Genomic DNA, 26,526 nt, shown 5'->3' with positions numbered 1-26,526 from the left:
TGTGGTGTAGGTCGCAGGTGTGGTTCGTATCCCGCGTTGCTGTGGCTCTGGTGTAGGCCAGCGGCTGCAGCTCCGATTCGACCCCTAGCCTGGGAACCTCCATGTGCCTTGGAAGCGGCCCTAGAAAAGGCAAAAAGACAGAAAGAAAAAAGAAATAGACTCCAGGTTGATTATGGTGTCTTGTATCTCCTGGCTTAATTGATATACCTCTGATTTTATCATGTCTTAGGAATGTAAATTTTGTACCTGAGACCCAGGTGCTAAATTGTTATGTTAATGATCCTGGGACCTGATTTGGAGAAACTCTGTTGTAGAAAACTCATGTGGTTTGGTGGATTCAGATCTACTCTGGGTAGGCTAAAATCTGCCTCAGAGATGAACCTCTTAGGTGAAATAGGCCTTTAAACCTGCCCAAGAGGTGATTGGGATCACTAAGAAAAACGTACAACCCGCCTACTCTGATGTTCGTGTTCCAGTGTTTTCTTGATGTGAGCCCACAAGCTACTGATTTGTTTTGCCTGTTTAACCATTCAACCTCCCGTTTGCCCTTGATGCAGAAAATGAGGTGAATAACCAACCTTTCTTCCAGCCATGTAGAAGGATAAATTTTTTCAAAAAATAATTTATTCTTGACAAATCTCTCAAAGAATGACATGTGCATCTTTATAGCTGATAACAAAATGAACTTCATTTTTTTTTTAGTACTCAAGCTGACATACACTAAAAACCTCTTCCAAATGGGAACTACCATTGTCTTAAGTCTGAATAGATCTGAACTCTTGTTACTCTGAATCTCCAGGGGAATTGCAATATCCTCTCCAGACCTCCTGGGTCAAACAGTTTAAAATAAAAGGTTAAATTTGTTCTTGTTTGAATGGAGAGGCAATACCACCCCCCTTGTGGCTGAGTACGGGGACATTCAGGGAGTATGGAATCATGACTCTGCTGAGGCCAATAAAACCGCTCTTTCCATTTCCAAGGGCTCATAAAGATTGAATGATTTCAGACCTCTGGCCCTGGAACAGGCCTGAACACACAAATCGAAGATATTTTGCCTGCAGAGTTTCTATGAGAAGTCTGATGTGCTTTTTTTGGTTTGTTTGTTTGTTTTGTTTTGTATGCCCTTGCATTTTTTGAAGTTGCTGCCTGTTAGCTGTCTTTTGGCTTTTTCCAGCATCATAACCCAAGAGGCTAGGTCTTGCTATAGCTAAATCCTGCTAACTCCAAGGACTGATCAGAGTTATACGGCATCCTTCTTTCTTCCATCTACTCTCAATTTTGGATAAATATGAGAGCACTTAAAGAAGGTATAAGCAGAAAATTGACGAGAACTGAAGTTCTTGAAGCTACTTTTAAGTCACTGTTATCTATTTGCAGGTCTTCGTGTGGATTGGCATGAAAATGATTTTTCCAAACGTATCTTAAATGTCCCCCAGGACCTGTATGAAAAAGGTTATGTGAAGGATGTGGATGATGGGCTGAAGGTAGGTTACTAAGTCTAGGGGCCATTTTTTCAACGGACCAATTATAGTCATAGAGATTTGGAGCCTGGTTCATGATATATATATATATATATATATCTCCATAATGGTGTTAGGGTTGTAAGACCAGGAAGTGGAGTTTATAGAATGAGAAAGTGACCTATGTTGAACAAAAATAATTTAGATTTGTTTTTTGAAGCAATAGGCTCACCTGGACAGAACCTTTCTTAGATGCTTAAATCAGAGCTTTAAGGAGGTACTGATTCTTTTCTTCACCACCTGTTAGTATGTGTGCGTGGAGTGGGGTTCGGGGCAAATAACACTTTTCCTCTCCTTGAATTCAGATCCAAAATGCCAGGCAAATAGAGACCAAATGTAAGCTTTTTTTTTTTTTTTTTTTTAAATGAATGGAGATGGTGAAAATGGCTTAGGTATGTAGCAACAATCAGATTTGTAAACAGAATGTCAGAGTTAAGCAGGCTCACTCACTGGTGACCTGTCGTGCTGAATGACCACTGACTTTCCTCTGCAGTGACAGCTTTTGCCATTCCGTTTAGTGTGTGGCTGAGAGCTGGCAAAGGGCGTATGTTCTGTGCAGTGGGCTGATCCCAGAGGGGAAAAGGCTGTGCTGTACATGCTCAGTTTCTCCTTCCAAATTGACCAATCACAAAATTTATTCTTTTTTCCCTTGGGGAGGAAGGAGGGAGGGAGCTGACAGAGGCTGAAACTATTACACTAATTGTTGTCCATCCATGCGAGAACAGGAACCCAAGCAAAAGGAGATCTTTTTTCCAACATTATTTTTCTTTTCCTTCATAGTTTTCTGGTAGCTGTTTTTCTTACCGATTAAAATTCCTTTTTTTCCTGGTTATAATTATATGTGTAAAATTTCTAGTAGAAAATTTGGAAAGTCAGAAAAGAGACAGTGAAACCACTCATAAATCCACCATCCAGAGATAAATCCTGTTAACATATTCATATATTTTCTTCCAGCCTTTTTTGATTTACATATTAATAATCCTTATTGATAGATTCCCATAATTATAATTATTATGATAATCATAAAGTTAGGGTTTTACCATATATATTGTTCAGTAATCCTATTTTTTTTTTCTACTTAACATTATGGGTAAACACCTTGCTCTTGGCATTAAAATTCTTATAAAATATTTTAAATGGGGTTCTCCTTTGGTGCAGCAGATCAAGGATACGGCAGTGGCTTGGGGTGCTGCTATGTTCTGGGTTCTATCACTGGCCTGGGAACTTCCACATGCCATGTGCACAGCCAAGAAGAAAAAAAGTAAATTATTTTAAATGGATGAACTGTTGCCTAGAGCTTCTATATATTTTTATTTTTTTAGGTTTTTTTTTTTTTTTTTTTTGGTCATTTTAGGGCTGTACCCTCAGCATATCGAGGTTCCCAAGCTAGGGATCCAGTCGGAGCTATAGCTGCCGACCTACACCACAGCCACAGTAACTTTAGATCCTTAACCCACTGAGCTCGGCCAGGAATCAAACCTGCAACCTCGTTCCCAGTCTGATTTGTTTCCGCTGTGCCGCAACAGGAACTCCTATTTTTATTTTTAAATTTTTATTTATTTTTTCTATGGGTGCACCCATGATGTATGGAAGTTCCTAGGCCAGGGACTGAATCCGAGCCGTAACTGTGAGCTGTGATGCAGGTGCAGCAGCTCCAGATACTTTAACCCACTGCTCTCAGCTAGGGATCAAACCTATGCCTCTGCAGCAACACAGACTGCTGCGGTTGGATTCTTAACCCACTGTGCCATAGCTGGAACTCCAAGCTTTTATGTATTTTTAAAAAGCCTGCCTTTTTCTTACATCATGTAGGCTAACCTATTTTTTAAAAAAGTCTTTCCCGCATTTGTGGCTGTTTCTTCAGTCATTTATCACCCAGTGATTGAGTTCATCAAGCTAATTTTGTTTATAAGCATAGAAGTGAATGGTTAAGAGGATTTTAGAAGAGATGGGAGTCCGAGTGAAAGATTTTCATGCCTAATCTACTGACAAAAATTAAAATTTAAAATGGTCTTTTTTCTGGTGACATGTTTTTTAGTTATTGTTATCATGTGAACTATAAGAGAATGAAATGTTTTGACAAAGGAGACTCAGTTATTTTAAACTTTTGGTTACTTTTTCACTACTTTACTTTTTTGCCTTAACTGCATATGGACATCTTCCATATCATTACATGCAAAAGTTATCTCATTCCTTTTAATATTTCATGGTATTCTTATAAATAGGTATATCCTGATTCAGACAGCTCCTTACTTAATGGATATGTGATAAAATATTCAAAAAGTTTTGGGATCATCACCTGCTCATGATAAAATACTGTAAATATGAAAAGCTCATTTAGAACATGTGTTGAAAATTAGTTTACTGACAACTTTTATTAATATTTTGATATTTTGTTATTTTTTTTTAAAGAATTTTATTTTATTTTATTTTATTTATTTATTTATTTATTTTTGTCTTTTTGCTATTTATTGGGCCGCTCCCGCGGCATATGGAGGTTCCCAGGCTAGGGGTCGAATTGGAGCTATAGCTGCCGGCCTACGCCAGAGCCACAACAACACTGGATCCAAGCCGTGTCTGCAACCTACACCACAGCTCACGGCAACGCTGGATCGTTAACCCACTGAGCAAGGGCAGGGACCGAACCCGCAACCTCATGGTTCCTAGTCGGATTCGTTAACCACTGCGCCACGACGGGAACTCCGATATTTTGTTATTTTTATCTTTTACAAAAAGTCAAGTGAAAAAAAATTTGTATGAGAATCCTGATTTGTTGAGTCTTATGGATTGTCGGAAGCTATGCTGAGACCATCAGCTTGTATTAAATGAACTGCTTATGTCTTTTTGTCTTTTTTAATAAAAATCATGAGTAATACACAAATACCTGCATAGTATGAGAAATTCTAAAAATACAGAAGTATATACAGTAAAGAAGTGAAAGTTTATATCCACTCATCTTCCTTTTATAATCACTGCTGGTGGATATCCTAGACTTTTTTTTGTATTTACATATGTGGGTGTACAAATGCATATATACTATCAAAAACATAAGTTTTATTTTGTTTTTGACATATATGGGAATATCTTAGACTGAACCATACAAAGTTGCCAGGATGAAGCCATTTTTTTTTACCTGCGAAAAGTACAGTTTCTTTTGGTTCAACCCAATACAACAAATATTATTGTTCCTTTTTTTTCCCACCTAATAAGATACCGTCAAGATTTTTTTGTTCTACTGTATATAGATGTACCAGATAACAGCGTGTGTGTGTGTGTGTGTGTGTGTGTGTGTGTGTGTGTGTGTCTTTTTGTCTTTTCTAGGGCCGCCCCTGCGGCATATGGAAGTTCCAGGCTAGGTGTCTAATTGGAGTTGTACCTGCCGGCCTACGCCAGAGCCACAGCAACATGGGATCCGAGCCACGTCTGCTACCTACACTACAGCTCATGGCAACATGAGATCCTTAACACACTGAGTGAGGCCAGGGATCAAACCTGCAACCTCATGGTTCCTAGTCAGATTTGTTAACCACTGAGCCACGACGGGAACCCTGAGATAACAGCATTTCTAAGGGGAGAAAGTGCCAGTCTTCTCCTTCACTACTAATACCGATTTTCTCTTTCTTCTTGAAGGCAGCAGAGGAAGTTGGATATCCAGTAATGATCAAGGCCTCAGAAGGAGGAGGAGGGAAGGGAATCAGAAAGGTCAACAATGCAGATGACTTCCCTAACCTCTTCAGACAGGTAGAGTACAAGTGGTTGTTTATTTGAACATGTAAGTCAGAGATATGTGATTTAACTCGTGCTATCATTTGGATGTCTTTCTCTCTCTAACCCTCCAAATTGCAGCCAGGTTGATGTGGCCATACTACAAGTTGGTTGTGGAGGGCAAAGAAATGATTTCTTTTCAGGATCTTAGAATTGGGAAACAAGAGTCTCTTTTTTTCCTGCCCTCACGTTACCCTCACATACTTGATTCACTTTTTTCCTTCTACCAATACACAGAAAAAGAAGAATCCGAAAAATGAAAATTGGGACACTTTGCTAATTCAGGCCTTTTCACTTACCTAGCTGCCTGCTTTTTCTTATTTTTCCCAGCATCTTTTACTTTATACCCCTAGCCTAGCTATGTTTTATATGCCCCCCTGCCTTTTTTTTAAAAAGCCATTCAGAACCAGACTTCTTGCTTCATTGTCATGGGCTAAAGAGAAAACTCTGTGAGTTGGGTCTTCCATGATTTGCTAAACTAGACAAAGAAAGTGATAAAAGGGGAGTTCCTGTTGTGGTGCAGCGGAAATGAATCCGACTAGGAACCATGAGGTTGCAGGTTTGATCCCTGGCTGCGCTCAGTGGGTTAAGAATCCAGTGTGGCCGTGAGCTGTGGTGTAGGTTGCAGATGTGACTCAGATCTGGCGTTGCTGTGGCTGTGGCTCTAGCTGTAGCTCCTCTTAGACCCCTAGCCTGGGAAGCTCCCTGGCCCTGAAAGGCAAAAAATAAGAAAGAAAATGATAAAAGGTATTTCTTTGCTGCATTATCCTGTTTTGGGTGTCAGTATTTGAATATTGCTTGTCATTTGCTTTACTTTCCTTCTGTAATAATTCTATTTTCATAAGTAGTTCAGTGCCTTGTGTGGTCTAAAGAAAAGGCCTTTGTTCTTTGAAGCAGGAAGAAGCATGTTAATTTTTTAAAGTATTAACTCCTTTAGGTATTTCAAAACTGCTTGGAATCAAATAGTTGAAGAATCTAAAACACAAATATTAGGAAGTTTTATGTGAGAGTTCCTAAGTTCCAAAAATGATTAACTAAATAACTCAAATCAGTCTTCCCATTGAGAACAAACTAGAAAAGGTAGGTCAAATTTAAAGAAAAAAATCTGTCTTGAGGCATTAATGATCTTTCAAGGCAGTGAAAAATTTTTGGGCCGAGATACAGGCGAAGAATGTAACCCAAAGAAGTGAGCCTGGTGTTTGAGGCCATTTTTTCCATAGAGATAGTGCCTGTTTTGAGAAGAAGCAGTTGAAAATCTGATTAGATTTTTTGACTGTCTTTTAAGACTGAAAGGACAAAACTCAGACTTCAGGGTTTGCTAAGGAGGGTGCCCTTGGAAACTTCTCACATTTTATGTTGGGATCTTGAAGGAGTAAGAATGAATTAGAAATAAACTAACTCTCAAAGGGACTAAATCTCAGCTTCAATATGCTCACCCCTTGATTCCAGCTCTCTGTTATAGGGTTGTTAGTGTCCCTAGCCACCAGCAGGAAGCAAATATAAATTCTCTCTAGAGAAAGGTAACATCCAGAACCTCAAACTATTTCTGTTAGTTTTTCAAATTCAGTATCAAGCAACCAATTAAAAATAATCAGGCATATCAAATTATGTGATTAAAAATCAAGAGAAATAAAATTCAGTAGAAACAGACCCACAGAGGATTTAGATAATGGATCCATTAGACAAGAACTTTAAAGTAACTGTATTTTGAAGTTCCCTTATGGCACGCAGGTTGAGGATCTGGAGTTGCCGCAGCTGTGGCGCAGGTCAGAACTGCAGCATGGGTTCAGTCCCTGGCCTGGGAGCTTCCACATGCTGTGAGTTTTGCCAAAAATAAATAAAGTAACTATACTTAATGCATTTAAGGAAATTAAAGACAAGATTGAGAATTTTGGCAGAAAACTAGAAACTATAAAGAGGAAACAAATGAAAATTCTAGAGCTGAAAATGTAAAAAGTAAAGTTAAGTCAATAGAGGATTTAATAGCATATTAATTGCAGTTGAAGGGAGAATTAGCAACTGGAAGATAGGTTGAAGAAGATTCAGACTGAAGCATGAAGAGATAAAAAGGATGAAAAATATAGAAAAGAGCAAGTGAGAGAGTATTTGCAAAGATGACCATGATAAGCTCTCTCACCTCTATTTACACACCCTTTTATAGTATAATTTTGCCTTCTTTCCATCAAGAAGTAGAATCTTCCCCACTCTTTAAATTTTGGTTGGCCTGTGACTTATATTGACCAATAGAATGTGGCAGAAATGGTTTACTTGTTCCAAAGCCTAAACTGCAAGTGCTCTTGTAGTTTCTGTCTTTGCCTTCTTGGAATGAGTCTCAGACTTGCCTTGTGAAGAGCCCAGTCTAGCCTTCTGGAAGAAGAGAGGCCACATGAAGCAAAGATGAGTTGTCCCAACTGAGACTTCCTAGACCTGACATTCTGCACCACCCTTGAGACATATAAGTGAGGCTGTATTAGACCATCCAACCCAAGTCAAGTTGCCAGATGACTTAACTACATGAGTGGCTCCAATCCAAGATCAGCAGAAAAACTGCCCAACTGAGTCCAGCTCAAATTACTGTGAGCAAATGAAATAAAATGGTCAATGTCCTGTGTCACTAAATTTTTGGTAGGTATCATTGGATAATTGACACAGAAATTGATACCTAAAGGTGTAACACTGCCTTATTAAAAAAGTGTGGCATTGGCTTTGAGACTGGCTTACAGATGGAGGCTGGAAAAATGGTAAGAAGGCTGTTAATGAAAGCTGGAATAATGGTGAGCAAACTTTTAGTGCAGGCTGGGAAGACAGTGAGTGAGAGAGTTTTTATTACAGTCTGGAAAAAAGGTAACCCTTCTTCTGTAATGATGGAACAATTAATTACCTGAAGTAACTTGGAAGGTAGAGACTATATCTAATGAACTTAGAGACCTAGTTAAGGAGATCCTTTTAGTTAAAATGTTAAAAGTGTCTGTTGAACACTTTTGGTTGCTTTTGCTGAGGAACTCTTTCAGACTTGTTTAGTTTGAAAATAGAATTGTTTCTCATTTCTTTGTAGCTGGCAAAAGATTTTTTCAAAGTAAAAAATGACTTCAGAGTAAAGGCCAAATCAAGAGTGCCTGGGGAGTTCCCATCATGGCGCAGCGGAAATTAATCTGACTAGGAACCATGAGGTTGCAGGTTCGATCCCTGGCCTTGCTCAGTGGGTTAAGGCTCTGGCGTGGCCGTGAGCTGTGGTATAGATAGCAGACATGACTTGGATCTGGCATTGCTGTGGCTCTGGTGAAGGCCAGCAGCTACAGCTCTAGTTAGACCCCTAGCCTGGGAACCTCCATATGCTGCAGGTGCGGCCCTAAAAAGACAAAAAAGACAAAAAAAAAAAAAAGAGTGCCTGGGAGATACTTTAAGACCTCACAGATACTTAAGATAGTACCTGGTGCATTATTCTCTCAGCTAGAAAAAAAAGGGGCTTCTAAGAATTTTAAAGATACTGTCCCATGGCAGCCTGGCATGCCCAAAGTGTTGGAGGGGTCTGTGCAGAAAAGTTATGGATAGGTTCTTTCTTTCTTTCTTTCTTTTTTTGGTCAAGGAGTGAATTTTCCCAGTATGAGTCATATGAAACTCACAAAGTTTTCAAGAGATTTGTACTGATGAATGCACCAAAGGGACGACAAAGGACAGAGGCAGTTCAAACTTCAAAGAGGTCTCTGGGCCTTCAATTTTCTATGAATAGGAAGCAGACTTGGAAAGTTGTTCAGCTGTAAACATTAGTCATTTCATTTTCTTTTTTTGTGCTTTTTTTAGGGCCATACCTGTGGCATATAGAAGTTCCCAGGGTCAAATTGGAGCTATAGCTGCCAGCCTACACTACAGCCACAGTGATGCGGGATCCAAGCCATGTCTTTGACCTACACCACAGCTCACTCAACACCGGATCCTTAACCCACTGAGCAAGGCCAGGGATCAAACCCAAGACCTCATAGATACTAGTTAGGTTTGTTACTGTTGCACCACCATAGGAACTCCAACATTAGTCATTTCTAATTGGGGTTTTTCAAAGTGTGGAGCCAAGAGCTCAGAGAGCAGCTAAGAATAGAAGGGAGCTATGTATTAGGAAACCACTCTCAGGGAGCAGAACATGACCTTAGAGAAAAGCAAAACAAACAACAAAAAGAAAGTTCCATGCCCTTGGAGGAAGGAAATCGGACAACATCTGCCCATCTGGATTTCAGAATTGTTGCGGAGCAATGACTGCTATGTACCTGCCATCCTCTCTTCTTTGAACAGGAGTATCTTTTACAGTTATTCTCTCCCCATCTCATCATTAAATGTTGGGGGTTTTGGGGACAGATAACTTGTCTTTTTAGTTCCCAGATCTTTGGATCAAGACTACATGAGGAGCTGCACCCAAGGAGTCTCTTTTGCTTGTGGACATGACTCATGAGAAAATGGACCTCCAGCCTGATGCCATGATTGGATGACTTTGGGGGTCGTGGGAGGGGGTGAGTCTGTTTTGCATGTAGGAGGTACGTGAATTATTGTGGCCAAAGGGCGGACCATAGTAGACTGTCTGCAGAGATGGCCACAGTAACTCCTCCCGTCCTTATATGTATATCCCTCTGCAATATGACTTTGCCTTTCCCTCCATTAAGAGGTGGCATCTCTTTTCCCATCCCTTGAATCTTCGCTGGCCTTGTGGCTTGCTTGGACCTTTAGAATGTGGGCAAAGTGGTGTCATATAATTCTAAAGGCTAGTACTTGTAAAGCCTTGCAGCTTCTGCCCTCACCCTCTTCTTGGAACACTGCATTGAAGAAGCTTGGTCTGGCTTACTGGAGGATGAGAGGCCACATGCAATAGAGTGAGCTGTTCCCGTTGAGGCTCCATAGATCTACCAGCCAACAGTCGGCATATAAGTCACCAGACATTTGAGTGAGTCCATTCATCCCTGCTTGAGCCACCAGATGATCATATGCACATGAATGTCCACAGGCAAGACCAGAAGAACTGTCCGGATGAGCACTGCATTCACAAAGAAAATGGCTGATGTCCTAAGCAAGCCACTGAGTTTTGTGGTGACTTGTTATGTAAAAAAACAGAGCATAAAAGATACAGAGCATAAAAAACAGTGAAATTATCAAACATCGTGTACCTTGAGTGTCAGAGGAGAAGAGAGAACAGAGCAGAAGCAATCTTTGAATCAAGAAACAATGGCTGAGACTTTTCCTGAACTAGTGACCTAATGGCCAAGAATTTCCTGAAAAGATAACAAGGACAGATTCAAAAAAACACTGTGAGGCCTACAAGGAAGTACAAGAGGTACAGAGAAAACCACATCTAAGCTCATCAGAGTAAATCTGTCACCCAACTCCCCTAAAAAGAGAGGGAAAATGAGACAATCCTAAAGCAGCTGGAAAAGGAAGATCGCCTTCAAAGGAATAATGATAAGATTGATAGCCGACATCTTAGTAGAAACAGTGCAAACCAGAAGACATTGAGATGTCTTTAAAATGCTGAAAGAAAGTAATTGCTAGTGTAGATTCTCTATCTAGTGACAAAACACTTCAAAACTGAAGATGAAAGTCCTTTGACAACAATAATACTGTATATAATGTAACATAAACCAGGAAAGTATCCAGTGTGGAGCTTGTTGTACATTTGGCTGTTTGGAACTGATGGCAGTATTTTGCTCTTTTGTGGAATTTGTGTGTGTTTTCAAAATATTTTGTTCTTTACCTTTGTTAATACCCTGGATGTTCATAAGTTTTCATATTCATCAGTTAATATTGTTTATACAACTAAGAATCCAGCATCTCAAAGATAGATCAGGCATGAACTCTACTTTATTGATTTTTGTATTTCTAACGATTAACATGGTTCCTGACACTTCTATGTCTGTCTGAAATTGAAGCAGCTCATCAAGATCGAAAAAGCGCTTACCACTTAAGAATGTGTCCTTTCTTTTCTAATATAGGTTCAAGCTGAAGTCCCCGGATCTCCTATCTTTGTGATGAGACTAGCCAAACAGTCCCGTCATCTGGAGGTGCAGATCTTAGCAGATCAGTACGGCAATGCTATATCTTTGTTTGGTCGGGATTGCTCTGTACAGCGCAGGCATCAGAAGATTATTGAAGAGGCACCTGCTGCTATTGCTACTCCAGCAGTATTTGAACATATGGAACAGGTACATATATGAAAAGCTCTAATTTTTGTTTTCTTATACATGGAACTACTACTCAATTCATATGCTAAATTGAGAATAGTGGAATTCCAAGCCATGATTCTGGGTAATTGGTAAGATTGTATCCTTTTCCTAGAGGAAACAAATAAATAAAAAATTCTGCCTTCTCCCTCTAGTACAGTTGCCAGCAGACACTTCAAGTTCCAAATTAGTTAACATTTTTCACAAAAAAATCAGTATATTGTTTTAAGTAAGGATAGAGGAGAGAAGGGTTTTTGTTTGTTTGTTTGTTTTTTGTTTTTTTATTTTTTGTTTTTGCTTTTGAGGGCTGCACCCTCGGCATATGGAGGTTGCCAGGCTAGAGACTGAATCGGAGCTACAGCTACTGGCCTACACCACAGCCACAGCAATGTGAGATTTGAGCCACGTCTGCGACCTACACCACAGCTCACGGAAATGTTGGATCCTTAACCCACAGAGCGAGGCCAGGGATCAAACCCGCAACCTCATGGTTCCTAGTCGGATTCATTAACCACTGAGCCACGACGGACTCTATTTTGGGATTTTTTAATCTTATTGTTTGGTGCTTTAACAAGCTCATGATAAGCAGGTAGTTCCACTTTCTAGCTTAGTTATCCTCAAGTCATCAGATGAATTTATTCAAGTCCTTTATCTCTTAAATGCTCAAGTATCTTTAAATTTTACATATTCTGTATTTTTGTGTGGAAAAGAATCTCTCAATAGTTTTAAAAGGTCCATTGGAAATAGCTGTGGTTTAGGAATCTGAACATGATCTTTTCTGGAACCTTGACTCAATCTTTATCTTGTTGGAGATATATTTACCATCTCTTTCCCACAGATTTCCAAGAAGCTAAATATATGGTCGCCTCTGATTTAAGTTTAATGTTTATATGTGTGTATGTTTGTGCATTAAGATTTATTCTTTTACTGCTGTAATAAAGAGGCCTCCAAAATAAAGTGGCTTAAACAGGGTATAAGTTCTCTCATCACAGTTCAGAGGTGAGCTGGTGCCAAGGACCCCAGTTTATTCGCTTTGCCGTTTATAGGAGAGGAGTTAGCAAACCACAGCTAGTAGGCCAAATCCAGCCTGTCACCCATTTTTATAAATAAAATTTTATTGGAGCACAGTATGCTAATTTATTTATGTACCATCTATGACCACCTTATCACTGAAGTGATAAAGCTGAGTAGTTATGTCAGAGACTCTGTGGCCCATAAGGCTGAAAAAAAGTATTATCTGGCCTGTATTGAAAAAGTTTGCCAGCCCTTGTCCTGAGGGGTCCTCATCTTCATGATTAAAGCTAGCTCACAAGAACATTTTCACACTGGAGCCTGTGGGACGGAGAGAGAAAGAAAGGCAAGCATAATATGACCTAGGAGCCACATGTATTACTTCTGCTCACTTTTCACTGGACGGAATTTGGTTACCCAATCCCACCTAGCTGGAAGGAATGTTAAGAATTGTCATCACAAGCTGGGTGGCCATATACTCAACTGAAATTCAAGATTCTATTACTAAAAGGATGATGCAGAGAAAAACCACTGGAGGGCATTTGACAATTTGTGCCTCATGCTTTCACATCTTTTTTCTCACTCTTAGAACATACCTAGCCTCTCCCCAAGGAAGACAGCCCAAAGTCCACCATCTCTAGGCAATGTACAGTCTTCTCTGTTAAATGTGCATGTGGCTTTTCATGGCCCAGTGACCTAAATTCCAAGTTACCTACCCCTTGTGGTTCCTCCTTCCCCCATATACAGTCATGGAATAGGAATGGGATAACTCCCTTTTGGAGAAGGGAAGAATGGGGGAAAAAAAGTCAGTATTCACTGGTCCATAGCAATTAGCAAATTCTTCTAGGCAGGAATTGTGGTGATTTCCTGCCATGCAGTGGAGTAATAAATACCTCAGTCAGCCCTCTTGCTGCCCTGGTTCTGCTCAGCGGGAGTAAATTCTTTGTCCATCATCCCTCAAGGGAGGTCTTCCTTGTTCTGTTTTCTCTGTGGTTGTGCTCTGGGGCCCATGACTTCTTTGGCATCTCTCACAGCTCACTTCCTGCTGGTGGAGGATTGGGACCACAGAGAGGACTATGATTATCAGTCATAGGTTTCAAAAGCTCAGGTTTGTGGTTTGTTTAGAAACACAATTCCTTCAAAACTTAGCTAAGTTTCTGGACTCTTTGCTTCTAGTCAGCTGCAGGTAGGAGTAATCATACCCAAGATTTCTGGAGATAGTAACTTTTCCTCTTTATTTACTGCTTTTGTGCTCAGCCCTCTTTTTCTCTTCAATTCAATACTGGCCACCTTGAGGGCAGCTGAAACTAAAACAGCCCCCTTGATTTGATCTTTGACACCGAGTTGCCTAAGGGTGAGAATCTAAACTTCTGGTTTTAGAGTACAGATCCATTTGGTTTTTTTACATTCTGACTTTATCTGACCATTTTTCTTAGGGCTTAGATTTTTTTCTTTTTCTGTTTTTTTTTTTTTTTTTTTTTTTTTTTTTGTCTTTTTGTCTTTTGTCTTTTGTTGTTGTTGTTGTTGTTGCTATTTCTTGGGCCGCTCCCGCGGCATATGGAGGTTCCCAGGCCAGGGGTTGAATCGGAGCTGTAGCCACCAGCCTACGCCAGAGCCACAGCAACACGGGATCCGAGCCACGTCTGCAACCTACACCACAGCTCACAGCAACGCCGGATCGTTAACCCACTGAGCAAGGGCAGGGACCGAACCCGCAACCCCATGGTTCCTAGTTGGATTCGTTAACCACTGCGCCACGACGGGAACTCCCTTTTTCTGTTTTTTAATAGCTGTACCTGCAGCATATACAAGATCCCAGGCCAGGGATTGAATCTGAGCTGCAGCTGCAACTTACACTGCAGCTGCAGCAACATCAGATCCTTTAACCCACTGTGTGCTGGGCTGGGGATCGAACCTGTACATCCGCAGTGACCGGAGCTGCTGCAGTCAGATTCTTAACCCACTACTCCACAGCAGAAACTCCTCTTAGGGCTTAGCTAATGTTTTATCCCCATTCTAAGTTATTGTAGGAGACAGTTTACCAAATGTTTTATTATGTCAGTTTTCCAGTTTGCAGTATCTGTTTCCTTGATAGCTACTACCCTGTTGTTAAGCCAGCATCACATATTTTAATTGTTTTAAATAGCAGCATCCTACCTGTAATAGCTTCTGTATTGGTTAGGGTCTAAGTTAAGCTATTGTAATAAAGAGATCCAAAACATACAACCACCTACATAAGACAGAAGTTTATTTTTCCTTCTAATCATAATCTTAGGTGATCTCTCTAGGGCTGGTAGAACCGTTGTGCTCCATGAGAGCATCTGAGGGTTCAGGTTCTTTCTGTTTTGTTTTGCCATTCTTAGTATGTTCTCATCTTCATGGTGAAATGGGCTTGCACTGTCATGGCCATGTTCCATTCTGCAGAAGGGAAAAGCCAGGGCTAGAGGACAAGCGAGCAGTTCCTTTTCAAGACATGATTCAAGAATTATGCATATCACTCACCAGTGTTGACGTCGCATTGGTTAAAACTTAGTCACTTTCTGTGAGAAAAGTTGGAAAATTTAGTTTCTAGCTTGGCAGCCATGTTTCAAGGAAGAGTAGTAGAAACACTAGAAACAAGGGTACATTGAAGAATCTGCCACAGGATTATTTTCCTTGCATGTTCTTATGCCTGATAGTTGTCTATGACTCCAAGTGAAAAAGCAGTGTTCACCCAGCTTTGAATTGAGTTTGTTATCCATATCCAGGAATCTTGTGTGATAATCAAGAGAGGGTGAAATTTACTTTCATATGGTAAAAACCTTTGGTGGCTTTTATGCACCCTGATGTTTGAAAGCAAGAAGCTTTTGAAAAGCGGTTGGCCCATCAGGTGGATGAAGTGAGATTCTTATATCGGCTTACCTTTCTTTTTTGAGTGTGCGGTGAAACTGGCCAGAATGGTTGGTTATGTGAGTGCTGGGACGGTGGAGTACCTCTACAGCCAGGATGGCAGCTTCTACTTTCTGGAACTGAACCCTCGGCTACAGGTGGAGCACCCTTGTACAGAGATGGTGGCTGATGTCAACCTCCCCGCAGCACAGCTCCAGGTATGTCAGCCTGATTTTGGCTCAGAGAGTTGCCTAGAGTAGTTTGGAATGTCAGAGGTGCCTGTAAAACTGGTTCTGCCAGCATCTGATAAGAGAAAAATCACCTCCTATCTGAGTATAATGTTCAGCTCTTGTGCTGTATGGCTTGTGATGTGTGCGTTGGCTTTCCTGATGTGGTCCAAATCTAGGAATATTATTATTTTTCTGCCAGATGCATCTGACATAAATGGTCATATTTTAGAAAGAAATTCTAAAAATAATATGTGTTAATTATAGGAGACTTTACAACTTTGTAGTTGTCCTATTCTTTTTTACTAGTATTCTAAATTGGAGCAATTCTACCTTAGAGTATTGGTTGAGGTTTTTCCTGGCAAGAGTGTGGTAGCACACATTTATTTTTATAATGTTTAAAGTGCTGTCAATATTATTTTCTCCATTCAGTCAGGAAGCAAATGCTATGTTAGCATTTGTAGTAGTTAATGATGAGCTTGATATTATAACATACTCCTTGCCTACACTGGGAACCACTTCTGGTCCCTAGTGGTCCCTATTAAGAAACCCAGTAAATAAAGATTTATTTACTTCCTCTGTGGTTTGTGAGGATAATTATGAGGTAATTATAACATAATTAGGACATTTTAGCTGTCTGAACTTCGTGGCTAGCCACTGGCACTGACTCTTTCCCTGGATATTTTCATTTTCATTCCTTGATGGAAAAATGACAATTACAGGGAAACTGATGTCTTTTGCATTAGGGATATAGGGACTTTTTAAGGAGTGGGAAGTATTTATCAGCTTATGTATGTTTTGTTTCTAGTAACGTAGAGTTACTTACTCAGTGATTGTAGAATACAGGCTATAAAAATAGGGTGTTTTAGGTGATGGATACTAAAATGAAACATCTTACTGGTAATCTGATAGTTTCCACATATTTTAGGGGAAGTAACTGAGAAAAACGAGTGATGTGTGTTTTATTACCTTTCAGATTGCCATGGGGGTCCCTCTGTATAGAATCAAGGACATCCGAATGATGTATGGGGTATCTCCCTGGGGCGATGCCCCCATCGATTTTGAAAATTCTGCTCATGTTCCTTGCCCAAGGGGCCATGTTATTGCTGCTCGGATCACTAGTGAAAATCCAGATGAGGTAACCCATCCCTTAAAAGGTTTACATCCCACCCCCTCTCCATGGGATTTACTATTAAGATGATATCTGAGGGTATCCATGAAATGTGGGTTCCATCCTTGGCCTTATTCAGTGGGTTAAGGATCTGCCATTGCTGTGAGCTGTGGTGTAGGTTGCTGTGGCTGTGGCAGAGGATGGCAACTGCAGCTCCAGTTTGACCCCTAGCTTGGGAACTTCCATTTGATGTGGGTGTGGCCCTAAAAGAAAAAAAAATGTGGTATCTGAAGACACATCTGAAATATCCCAGGATTTCTCTGGAGAGGGAAATTTATATAGGCTTCATCAGGGCAGACAAGTAAGTGATTCCTGTTCCATTGGTCATTTAGTCCTTTAGTCACTATAGAGTCCCCAGTGGGTCTGTAGCACTGGATATTGGTTCACAAGCCTTTATGATTTTTGTGCATCATCTCTCTTTTATGTGTATCTGTGATTACATGGAACCTAAACAATGAACATGTGCCCGAATGTTTTCTTCCTTGGAAATAAAATGTCTTTCCCCAAATTCTTTATTCTCCAACAGGGTTTCAAGCCAAGCTCAGGAACGGTTCAGGAACTGAATTTCCGCAGCAATAAGAATGTTTGGGGTTATTTCAGTGTTGCTGCTGCAGGCGGACTTCATGAATTTGCTGATTCTCAGTTTGGTCACTGCTTTTCCTGGGGAGAAAACCGAGAGGAAGCAATTTCGTGAGTATAATAGCATTTGATTGCATTTCAAAAAATAAGCTTGTGCTAATCTTCAGTGAAGGTGTGAGCATGAGAATGGGAGTCATTTATTTACTACAACCATTGGGCAACCATTTTGAGGAAACATATCTATAGTTGTCCTTGCATTCATATGTTAAATTATGCAGTGTTTGGCAGATGTTTTTCTGTTTGCTGCTCTGATCCAAGTATTTTTGCTTACAGGTTTTTTTGATAAACTTATGAAATTGTTTACTTTAATGACATCATATTTTTCTGTAGAAATAGTATTGTTATTGGGGTGAGGTAGATTCCTGACCAGGAGTTTAGCATCAAATAAGTCATTGATAAGATCTGTTATTTGTCATCAAAATAAAGGTATAGCTATAAATGTCCTATCGCCATTTAAAAAAATAAAATAAAACTGCTTCTTACATGAAAAAGGGCATAATGGAGCCGTCCACCTGCTTCTATGAGAGACCTCAGTGTGCTATGAAATATACTCACAGCTTATACAAATATAAAAGGTATATCATCAGTATTAGCTAATATTCTGTTGAATATAAATATTAAATATTTAATAGCAGTTTTGCTTGCCTGAAAAGTAGGGCTCTAGGAGATAATTTTGACAGGTTAGATATTTTGGATCTATCCAAAATTGATGTAGTTCTGTTTTAGTGTTTAGTGTTTTATTTATTTATTTATTTTTTAGGGCCGCACCCATGGCATATGGGGGTTCCCAGGCTACAGGTCTATTCTGAGCTACAGCTGCTGGCTTACACCACAGCCGTAGCAATGCCAGATCTGAGCCATGTCTGTGACCTACACCACAGCTCACAGCAACACCAGATCCTTAACCAACTGAGTGAGGCCAGGGATTAAACCCACAACCTCATGGTTCCTAGTCAGATTCGTTTCCACTGCGCCACAATGGGAACTCCCTAGTTCTTTCTATTTTTTTGTCTAGTTCTTTGGACCGAGAGTGTAATACTATTCTCTGACCTTTGAGCTGTACACATAGGTAATCAATAAGTATTTGTTTCTAGTGTTGGTTTTTAGAAGTTGGGGAAATATCCATTTTTTTCTGTTTTGTCCTCTACAATTCTTGTTTTTTTTTTTTTTTTTTTTTTTTGTTTAACCGAAGAATAGTTGATTTACAATACTGTGTTAATTTCAGGTGTATAACAAAGTGATTCAGTTATACATATATATTTTTTGTCTTCTTGTGTTTTCTTGAGCAGCTCCTGCAGCATATGGAGGTTCCCAGGCTAGGGGTCAATCGGAGCTGTAGCCGTTGGCCTAGGCCAGAGCCACAGCAATGTGGGGTCCGAGCCATGTGTGCGACCCACACCACAGCTCACGGCAACACCAGATCCTTAACCCATTGAGCAAGGCCAGGGCCCGAACCCACAACCTCATGGTTCCTAGTAGGATTCGTTAAACCACTGTGCCGTGACGGGAATTCCCAGTTATACATATTTTTTTTCAGATCATTTTCCATTATAGGTTATTACAAGACATTGAATATAGTTCCCTGTGCTATACAGTGACTCCTTGGTTGCTTGTCTCTTTTATGGATAGTAGTTTGTGTCTGTTAATCCTGTAGTCTCCTCCAGTTTATCCCTCCCCTCCCCCTTTCCTCTTTGGTACCATAAGGTTTTTTTCTCTGTCACATGTCAAATGCTTTATGAAATCGTAGGGAAGTAGATTTTCTCCCCTCTTAGAACCTCTCCAGCACATTGCTTATCTCTCTACTGGTATTTATGGTACTCTGCATATATTTTTTTTTTTGTCTTTTTGTCTTTTGTTGTTGTTGTTGTTGTTGCTATTTCTTGGGCCGCTCCCGCGGCATATGGAGGTTCCCAGGCTAGGGGTCGAATCGGAGCTGTAGCCACCGGCCTACGCCAGAGCCACAGCAACGTGGGATCCGAGTCATGTCTTCAACCCACACCACAGCTCACGGCAATGCCGGATCGTTAACCCACTGAGCAAGGGCAGGGACCGAACCCGCAACCTCATGGTTCCTAGTCCGATTCGTTAACCACTGCGCCACGACGGGAACTCCTGCATATATTTTTTAAGTAATTATTATATCCATATTCTCTCTCTCTTAAGAGCCTGGTGTGTGTCTTGAGTCTGCGAGATGCATAATAAATATTTGTTGAAGTAAAGACCTACCCTATTCAGGATGACACTGGGCAGAAATATACAGGGAAAAATCCATAGTATTTGAAACTTTGCGGAAGGTCATTTAACACTTAATCAGGAAGTCATAGAAGAAGCAAGTCATTTTAGTCACAGATGACTAAAATGGAGCTTAAAAAAAAAAAACCCGACTCTCACATGACCTGACTTGCCCCAGCCAGTTACCTCCATTGTATGGAAACCTTTAATTTAAGGTATTAGTGTTTGTCAGAATTCATTGAATGGTACACTTAAGCATATTTTATTATGTAAATTTTACCTATGTAAAATTTAAAAGAAGTACACGGAGGGGAGAATTATGCCCTAATTCTCATTAGCCAGTAATAAATGAATGGAATGATAGAAACTTAGTCATTGATAACATGTTCTATGTTCTCTATAATGAAATGCATGTGATTTGCTGATGGCCTTCTGGTAATATCCATCAGACTCATTTTGCTGACTTCTTGGAAATTCTGTTCTAGAATGAGCACACATATATCTGCACCCTCATTTGTTCTTGGGAACTGTCTGTCTCTCTTCTCTCCCTCCTAAGATGCCAAAGGAGTGAAACAATTCTCGGTAATGACTGAAAAAAACACTGAAACATCTGTTGCTGAAACATATCTGCTTCTGTCCTTCTCCCAGAAACATGGTGGTGGCTTTGAAGGAGCTATCTATTCGGGGTGACTTTCGCACTACAGTTGAATATCTGATCAAATTGCTGGAGACTGAAAGCTTTCAGCTGAATAGAATTGACACTGGCTGGCTGGACAGACTGATAGCAGAAAAAGTACAGGTGTGTATTTCTCCACTTACACAAATAGCTTCTGGGATTGGGTTTTTGCAGGTTTCATGGTGTGATCATTCCATGCCACTAGATAAAATTTATTTGATTCTAATATAAATGGTTCTTGGTCTGTGTGGGAAAATCTAGGAGTTTAGTTCTTGTGCCTGTGTTACAGTCATTTTATAGGTTCTAGTGTTACTTCCAAGGGTCTATTTGAAGGGAGGCACCCAGGGATTGAAATACTTTGTTTCCTCATTTGATGTCAAATCTGGTTCAGAGTTACAAACTTTTGTATCTACTACCAAGTATTGATGAGAGAGGCCTCATTTATTTATTTACTTATTTATTGTCTTTTTAGGGTGGCACCCACAGTATATGGAGGTTCCTAGGGTAAGGGTCAAATTGGAGCTTCATCTGCTGGCCTATGCCACAGCCACAGCCACAGCCACGCGAGATCCAAGCCATGTCTGCAACCCACACCACAGCTCACAGCAACACCAGATCCTTCACCCACTGAGTGAGGCCAGGGATCTAACCCAAGTCCTCATGGATACTAGTCAGGTTCATTACCACTGTGCCATGATGGGAACTCCCAGGGGCCTCATTTAATCAGCAGAAGTTACCCCTCATGCCTGAATTGCTGGGCTAAATTATTCAGGATTTCATGTCAAGTCATTAGATTCATGTAAATTATCTGAAGGTCCAGATTTTTGTTACACACCATTTTTCTTTGAGATTATCAGTAGCCAAATCTTTGTATCTTTTTGAATTTATTTGTGGCAAAAGCTTCTTTTTGAGCTTCTCTTTAATTGGCTCAGTGGATACCTTTGGTGAGGGCTGGGGAAAGGTGTTTTTGTTTTTATTTTTTGGTCTCTCTCTCTCTTTTTTTTTTTTTAGGGCCACACTCTCAGCACATGGAGGTTCCTAGGCTAGGGGTTGAATCAGAGTGCAGCTGCCAGCCACAGCCATGCCAGATCCAAGCTGCATCTGAGACCTGTACCATAGCTCACGGCAACGCTGGATCCTTAACCCACTGAGCAAGGCCAGGGATCAAATCTATGTCCTCATGGTTGCTAGTCAGATTGGTTTCCTCTGAGCCATGATGGGAACTCTGGGAAAGGTGTTTTTCATCTCTATTCAAGTGAGACTTCTATTCAGATTTTTAAAATAAATGTGTTTTGTCTCAACAATCAGTTGAGCAACAGGATGGAGAGTCTCAATGCCAGCTGATTCTTCACAGCATATTTGAGCTTGATTTAAATTGAGGGGCCATGGTGCCAAGCGACCATGCTTTTGATCTGTCCTTTTTTTCTTCCTTTCAGGCAGAGCGTCCTGACACCATGTTGGGAGTGGTGTGTGGGGCTCTCCACGTGGCAGATGTGAGCCTTCGGAACAGCATCTCCAACTTCCTTCACTCCTTGGAGAGGTAGGCTATGCTTCTCATGATCTGTGCAAGCGAACCAATGGTCCTGAGTACAGGACTGACGCTCAGAGGCCCATTCATTCTTCTCTCTGTTCCTGGCAGCTCGTGAGTGCTATTTACTATTCACTGACCTTGGCAGTGGGGAGAGAAGGGATATATATAGGCCTTTATGGCTGATTTGGGGGCTCTAGGTGCAGGTTCTAGAAATTGGTTTATACCACAGTTAGAATAGGTTTTTTTTTTTTTTTTTAAGTTTTGCTTTTTTTTTTTTGGCCGTACCCATGGCATGTGCAAGTTCCCAGTCCAGGGATTGAACCCATGCCATAGCAGTGACAACGTGAGATCCTTAACTTGCTGAGCCACTGGGGAACTCTTAGAATAGGTTGCTTTTTTAAAAACTGGAATCTAGCTAAAGTAAACTTTTAGTTCTGTACAAGTATCAAATCTCTCTAAGCCCTGGTGGTGAAAATCTGGTGTTTTTTTTTTTTTCTCTAGCAAGGAACCCTATATATTTCATATATTACCTGCAATACCTTTCAGGAATTAATAGTTGAGGCTGATATTCTCAGTGACCTCATAAGTCTTTCAAGTAGAGGATCAGAGTGTGTGGGGCTAAACTCATTTCCAGCCCTGGTTCTGGAGACTAAGCTCTGCCTTTGAGTCCTTGGAGGAATTGTCCACAAGGCTAATCATTTTAAAACACTTTAATCACAGGCACTTTAATTCCTTCTGTGTTGTTAGACTTATATCAGCTCCCTTTTGAGGCGTCTGAAAGGAAGAAAAGAAACGAAAATTTAAAAATTGAACTGAGATTTCAGCTATTCAAGTCTTACCATAAAGATCTTTCTGTTTCGCTTACGTACTAAAACCTTCATCAGCTCCCATTACTCTTCTGTCTCCAAATCCCTCAGTGTGACTTTCACATCTCTGTATATACATTGGACCTTTTCACCAGTCCAGCCTTACTCATTTCTGTTCTGCAACCTGCAGTTTCTAACCTAGTAAAACAGTTCCCCTGCTGGTGTACAAGTGTGTCACGCATAATTTCCTGTACAAGCTCCCCCGTCCTTTTTTTTTTTTTTTGTCTTTTTTGTTGTTGTTGTTGTTGTTGTTATTGCTATTTCTTGGGCCGCTCCCGCGGCATATGGAGGTTCCCAGGCTAGGGGTTGAATCGGAGCTGTAGCCACCGGCCTACGCCAGAGCCACAGCACCGCGGGATCCGAGCCGCGTCTGCAACCTACACCACAGCTCAGGGCAACGCCGGATCGTTAACCCACTGAGCAAGGGCAGGGACCGAACCCGCAACCTCATGGTTCCTAGTCGGATTCGTTAACCACTGCGCCACGACGGGAACTCCTCCCCCGTCCTTTTTAAGGTTACTTTACATTTATGTATTTATTTATTGAGCTGGCTCCTTAACCCACTGAGTGAGGCGAGGGATCGAACTGCATCCTCATGGATACTAGTCAGATTTGTTTCCGCTGAGCCATGATGGGGACTCCTAAATTTATTTTTAAAACTTGTGTTTTGAAGTAATTTCAGACTTGTGGAAGAATTGCCTGAATACTACAAACAATTTCTATGTATTTTCCCAGATTCACCAGTTGTTAACAAATTGCCCCACTTGCTTTATTGCTCCCTCCTTCAATTATTATCGAAAATCTTTCTTGGTAAAATTTTCTTCCTTGGCAGTGTCTTTCCTTTCCCTTCCACCCAGCTATGGCCTACTGCCTTTTTTTGTTTAGGACCCCAAATATGGTTCAGTCGATGGGAGTGGATGAGGGGTGCTTGTACTGGGGGATTTTCTGTTTTAAGTTTCAATTTCGTTTATTTTTAAGAATAGTAATATAGACAGAGGGTTCAACATTCAAAAGGCACAGAAAAGTATAGAGTGAAAAGTGTCCTTCTTACCTCTGTTCTCTGGCCACCCAGCTTCCTTCCCTGTAGTCATCCCATGTTGCCAGTTTTTTCTGTAATCTTTTAGATATATGGTAAATTTATATAAACATATATATGTAATACTTGTTTCTTCCTACTCCCTGTTTTTTCCTTTTGGCCATCCCCATGACATGTGGAAGTTCCCAGGCCAGGGATCAAACCCACGCCACAGCAGTGAGCCGAACCACTAAAGTAACAATACCAGATCCTTAACTCACTGCACCCCAAGGGAACGCCTACCCATTTTTTTTTTTTTAAACACAAATGGTAGCATACTCTGAAACTGTTCACCATGATTTCACTTGCTTTTTTCACTTAACAGTGTATTATTATTATTATTTTTTGTCTTTTGTTTTTTTAGGGCCACACCTGCAGCATATGGAAGTTCCCAGGCTGGGGTCTAATCGGAGCTGTAGCTGCTGGCCTACACCACAGCCGTAGCAATGCCAGATCTGAGCCGAGTCTTCGACCTACACCACAGCTCACGGCAACACTGGATCCCTGACCCACTGAGCAAAGCCAGGGATTGAACCCGCAACCTGGTTCCTAGTCAGATTCGTTTCCACTGTGCCAAGACAGGAACTCCTTTTTTTTTTTTTAACACTGTATTTTAGAGGGTATTTCATATTAGTGCATAAAGGGCTTTATCTTTCTTTTTAATGGCTGTCAAATATTCAGTTGTTTGGCTTTTTCATAATTTATATGTCAGTCCCTTATTGGTGGTCCTTTAGGTTGCTTTCAGTCTTAATATTCCAGGAAATGCTGTTACCAATAACCTTTGAGATTCCTGTATAAACTTAGAGAACTTTCTTGAAGTTGAGTGTCTCTTATACTGTTGTTCTTTCAGGGGTCAAGTCCTTTCTGCTCATACACTTCTGAACACAGTAGACGTTGAACTTATCTATGGGGGAGTCAAGTATGTACTGAAGGTATGCTGAACCCCAGTGAAGCCTCCGCTGTACTTCTCGCTTCTCGCCTCTCTCTGTTAGTTTTCTTCCTTTAGGTCAAGCAATGGGGGAAAGTTTGGTTTACCAAGGGGCTGGATATTAGTGAAGTCACAGTCATTATTAGTGTCAGTAACCTTGTGTCAAAGCAGTATTTGATGTTTCTCTGAAAATGTTTTAGCTGTTGCTCAGCTTCACACGAGTAGCCAAGAAATGTGGGAGACAGAACCACCAGAGCAGAGGTGCAGCCAAGGTGCCTCTCTTTGCTTGCATCAGACACCAGCGCTAAGGGCACCAGTGCCCTGAATCCCTTCCTGTCTGACAGAGCTTCCTTACCTTGGTCCTGAGGGACTGACATTTTGTCTGGGACTTCATCTGGGAGGGACACCCTGACCTGTCCCTCCGGCTTCACATTTCCTACAGGTGACTCGACAGTCCCCTAACTCCTACGTGGTGATCATGAATGGCTCGTGTGTGGAAGTAGACGTACATCGGCTGAGTGACGGAGGCCTGCTCCTGTCCTACGATGGCAGCAGTTACACCACGTACATGAAGGAGGAGGTGGATAGGTGAGTGGCTGTTTGAGGGCCGGTTGCTGGTCATTGTTTCCACCTTTCCTCCCATCAGTCAAGAGTATTGAAAGTGCTAATAATTTAAAACGTTGTTTCTCTGCCATTCCAGTGGGAGGAGACAATGAAAAACAAATTTCCTGGAGCTCCTGTCGTGGCGCAGAAACGAATCCGACTAGGAACCATGAGGTTGTAGGTTTGATCCCTGGCCTTGCTCAGTGGGTTAAGGATCCAGTGTTGCTGTGAGCTGTGGTGTAGGTCGCAGATGTAGCTCTGATCTGGCATTGCTGTGGCTGTGGCTCCGATTTGACCCCTAGCCTGGGAACCTCCATGTGCTACAGGTGTGGCCCTAGAAGGACAAAAGACAAAAAAAGAAAGAAAGAAAGAAAGAAAGAAAAACAGATTTCCCTTTTTATAAGTTATCACTCTTAATAGTTTCTTTCTTTTCTTTCTTTTTTTTTTTTTTTTTTTGGTCTTTTTAGGGCCATACCCGCAGCATATGGAAGTTCCCAGATGAGGGGTTGATTTGGAGCTGCAGCTGCTGGCCTACACCACAGCCACAGCAGTGCAGGATTCTGAGCCTTGTCTGTGACCTACACCACTTCTCAAGCGATGCCAGATCCTTAACCCACTGAGCAAGGCCAGGGATCAAACCTGCATCCTCATGGACACTTGCTGGGTTCATCACCACAGAGCCATGATGGGAATTCCCTTGTTAATGTTTTCTTATGTTTTTGTAGAAATTTTGTATGCATATACAAGTTGTGTATATGTACATACTGTGTTTTTTTAAAAAAATACATTCACAAATAAAAATAGTTTTTAGCTGCACCTTATTTTTTTCCTTTAACATATATTGTAGACTGTCTAACATCAGTCATTCAAGGCTGTTGTGATAATTCAGTGAATTAACACATGGAAAGGGTAGAGAACATTGCCTGGGACCTGGTAAGGGTTCAAAAAATGTTAGCTATTACAGCAGCATCACTTCAGGTTTGTTGTTTTCCTATTCTTTTTAATGGTCAAATAGTATTCCATTAAAGGGACATGCCATAATTTATCTGACCCTTATTGAAGGAAATTTTGGTTCTTTGGTATTGTAAACAAAGATGCAATGAATGCTCTGTGTGTGTGTGTGTGTATGTGTGCGTGCGTGAGATAGAATGACGTTTTCAGGCTTCTTTTCCTAAGATTGAATTTTTCTGTCATTATCCTTTACAACTGGAGGTGCT

General features: G+C 40.9%; 1 protein-coding gene across 41 annotated transcripts in view; it reads left to right on the top strand.

Annotated features, from left to right (window-relative positions):
• ACACA (acetyl-CoA carboxylase alpha) overlaps window positions 1-26,526 on the top strand; it is a 293,326-nt gene that overhangs the window by 113,275 nt on the left and 153,525 nt on the right. For all 41 annotated transcript variants that reach the window (XR_014820335.1, XR_014820333.1, XR_014820334.1 and 38 more), the window contains 10 exon segments: window positions 1,378-1,484; window positions 5,151-5,261; window positions 11,255-11,464; window positions 15,409-15,579; window positions 16,565-16,726; window positions 17,286-17,449; window positions 20,279-20,429; window positions 21,743-21,846; window positions 24,629-24,710; window positions 25,149-25,294. Coding sequence is in view for 34 of the 41 variants with exons in the window: in XM_084982960.1 (XP_084839086.1) it covers window positions 1,378-1,484; window positions 5,151-5,261; window positions 11,255-11,464; window positions 15,409-15,579; window positions 16,565-16,726; window positions 17,286-17,449; window positions 20,279-20,429; window positions 21,743-21,846; window positions 24,629-24,710; window positions 25,149-25,294 (1,408 nt within the window). In the remaining 7 variants the exon portion in view is untranslated.

This window comes from Sus scrofa, chromosome 12 (genome assembly GCF_054392235.1).
Source record: "Sus scrofa isolate SSC_HxYL_T2T_F1_AM1 chromosome 12, Sscrofa_HxYL_maternal_Yorkshire_Landrace_v2.0, whole genome shotgun sequence".
NCBI lineage: Eukaryota > Metazoa > Chordata > Mammalia > Artiodactyla > Suidae > Sus > Sus scrofa.
This window is presented reverse-complemented; position numbering and strand designations above follow the sequence as displayed.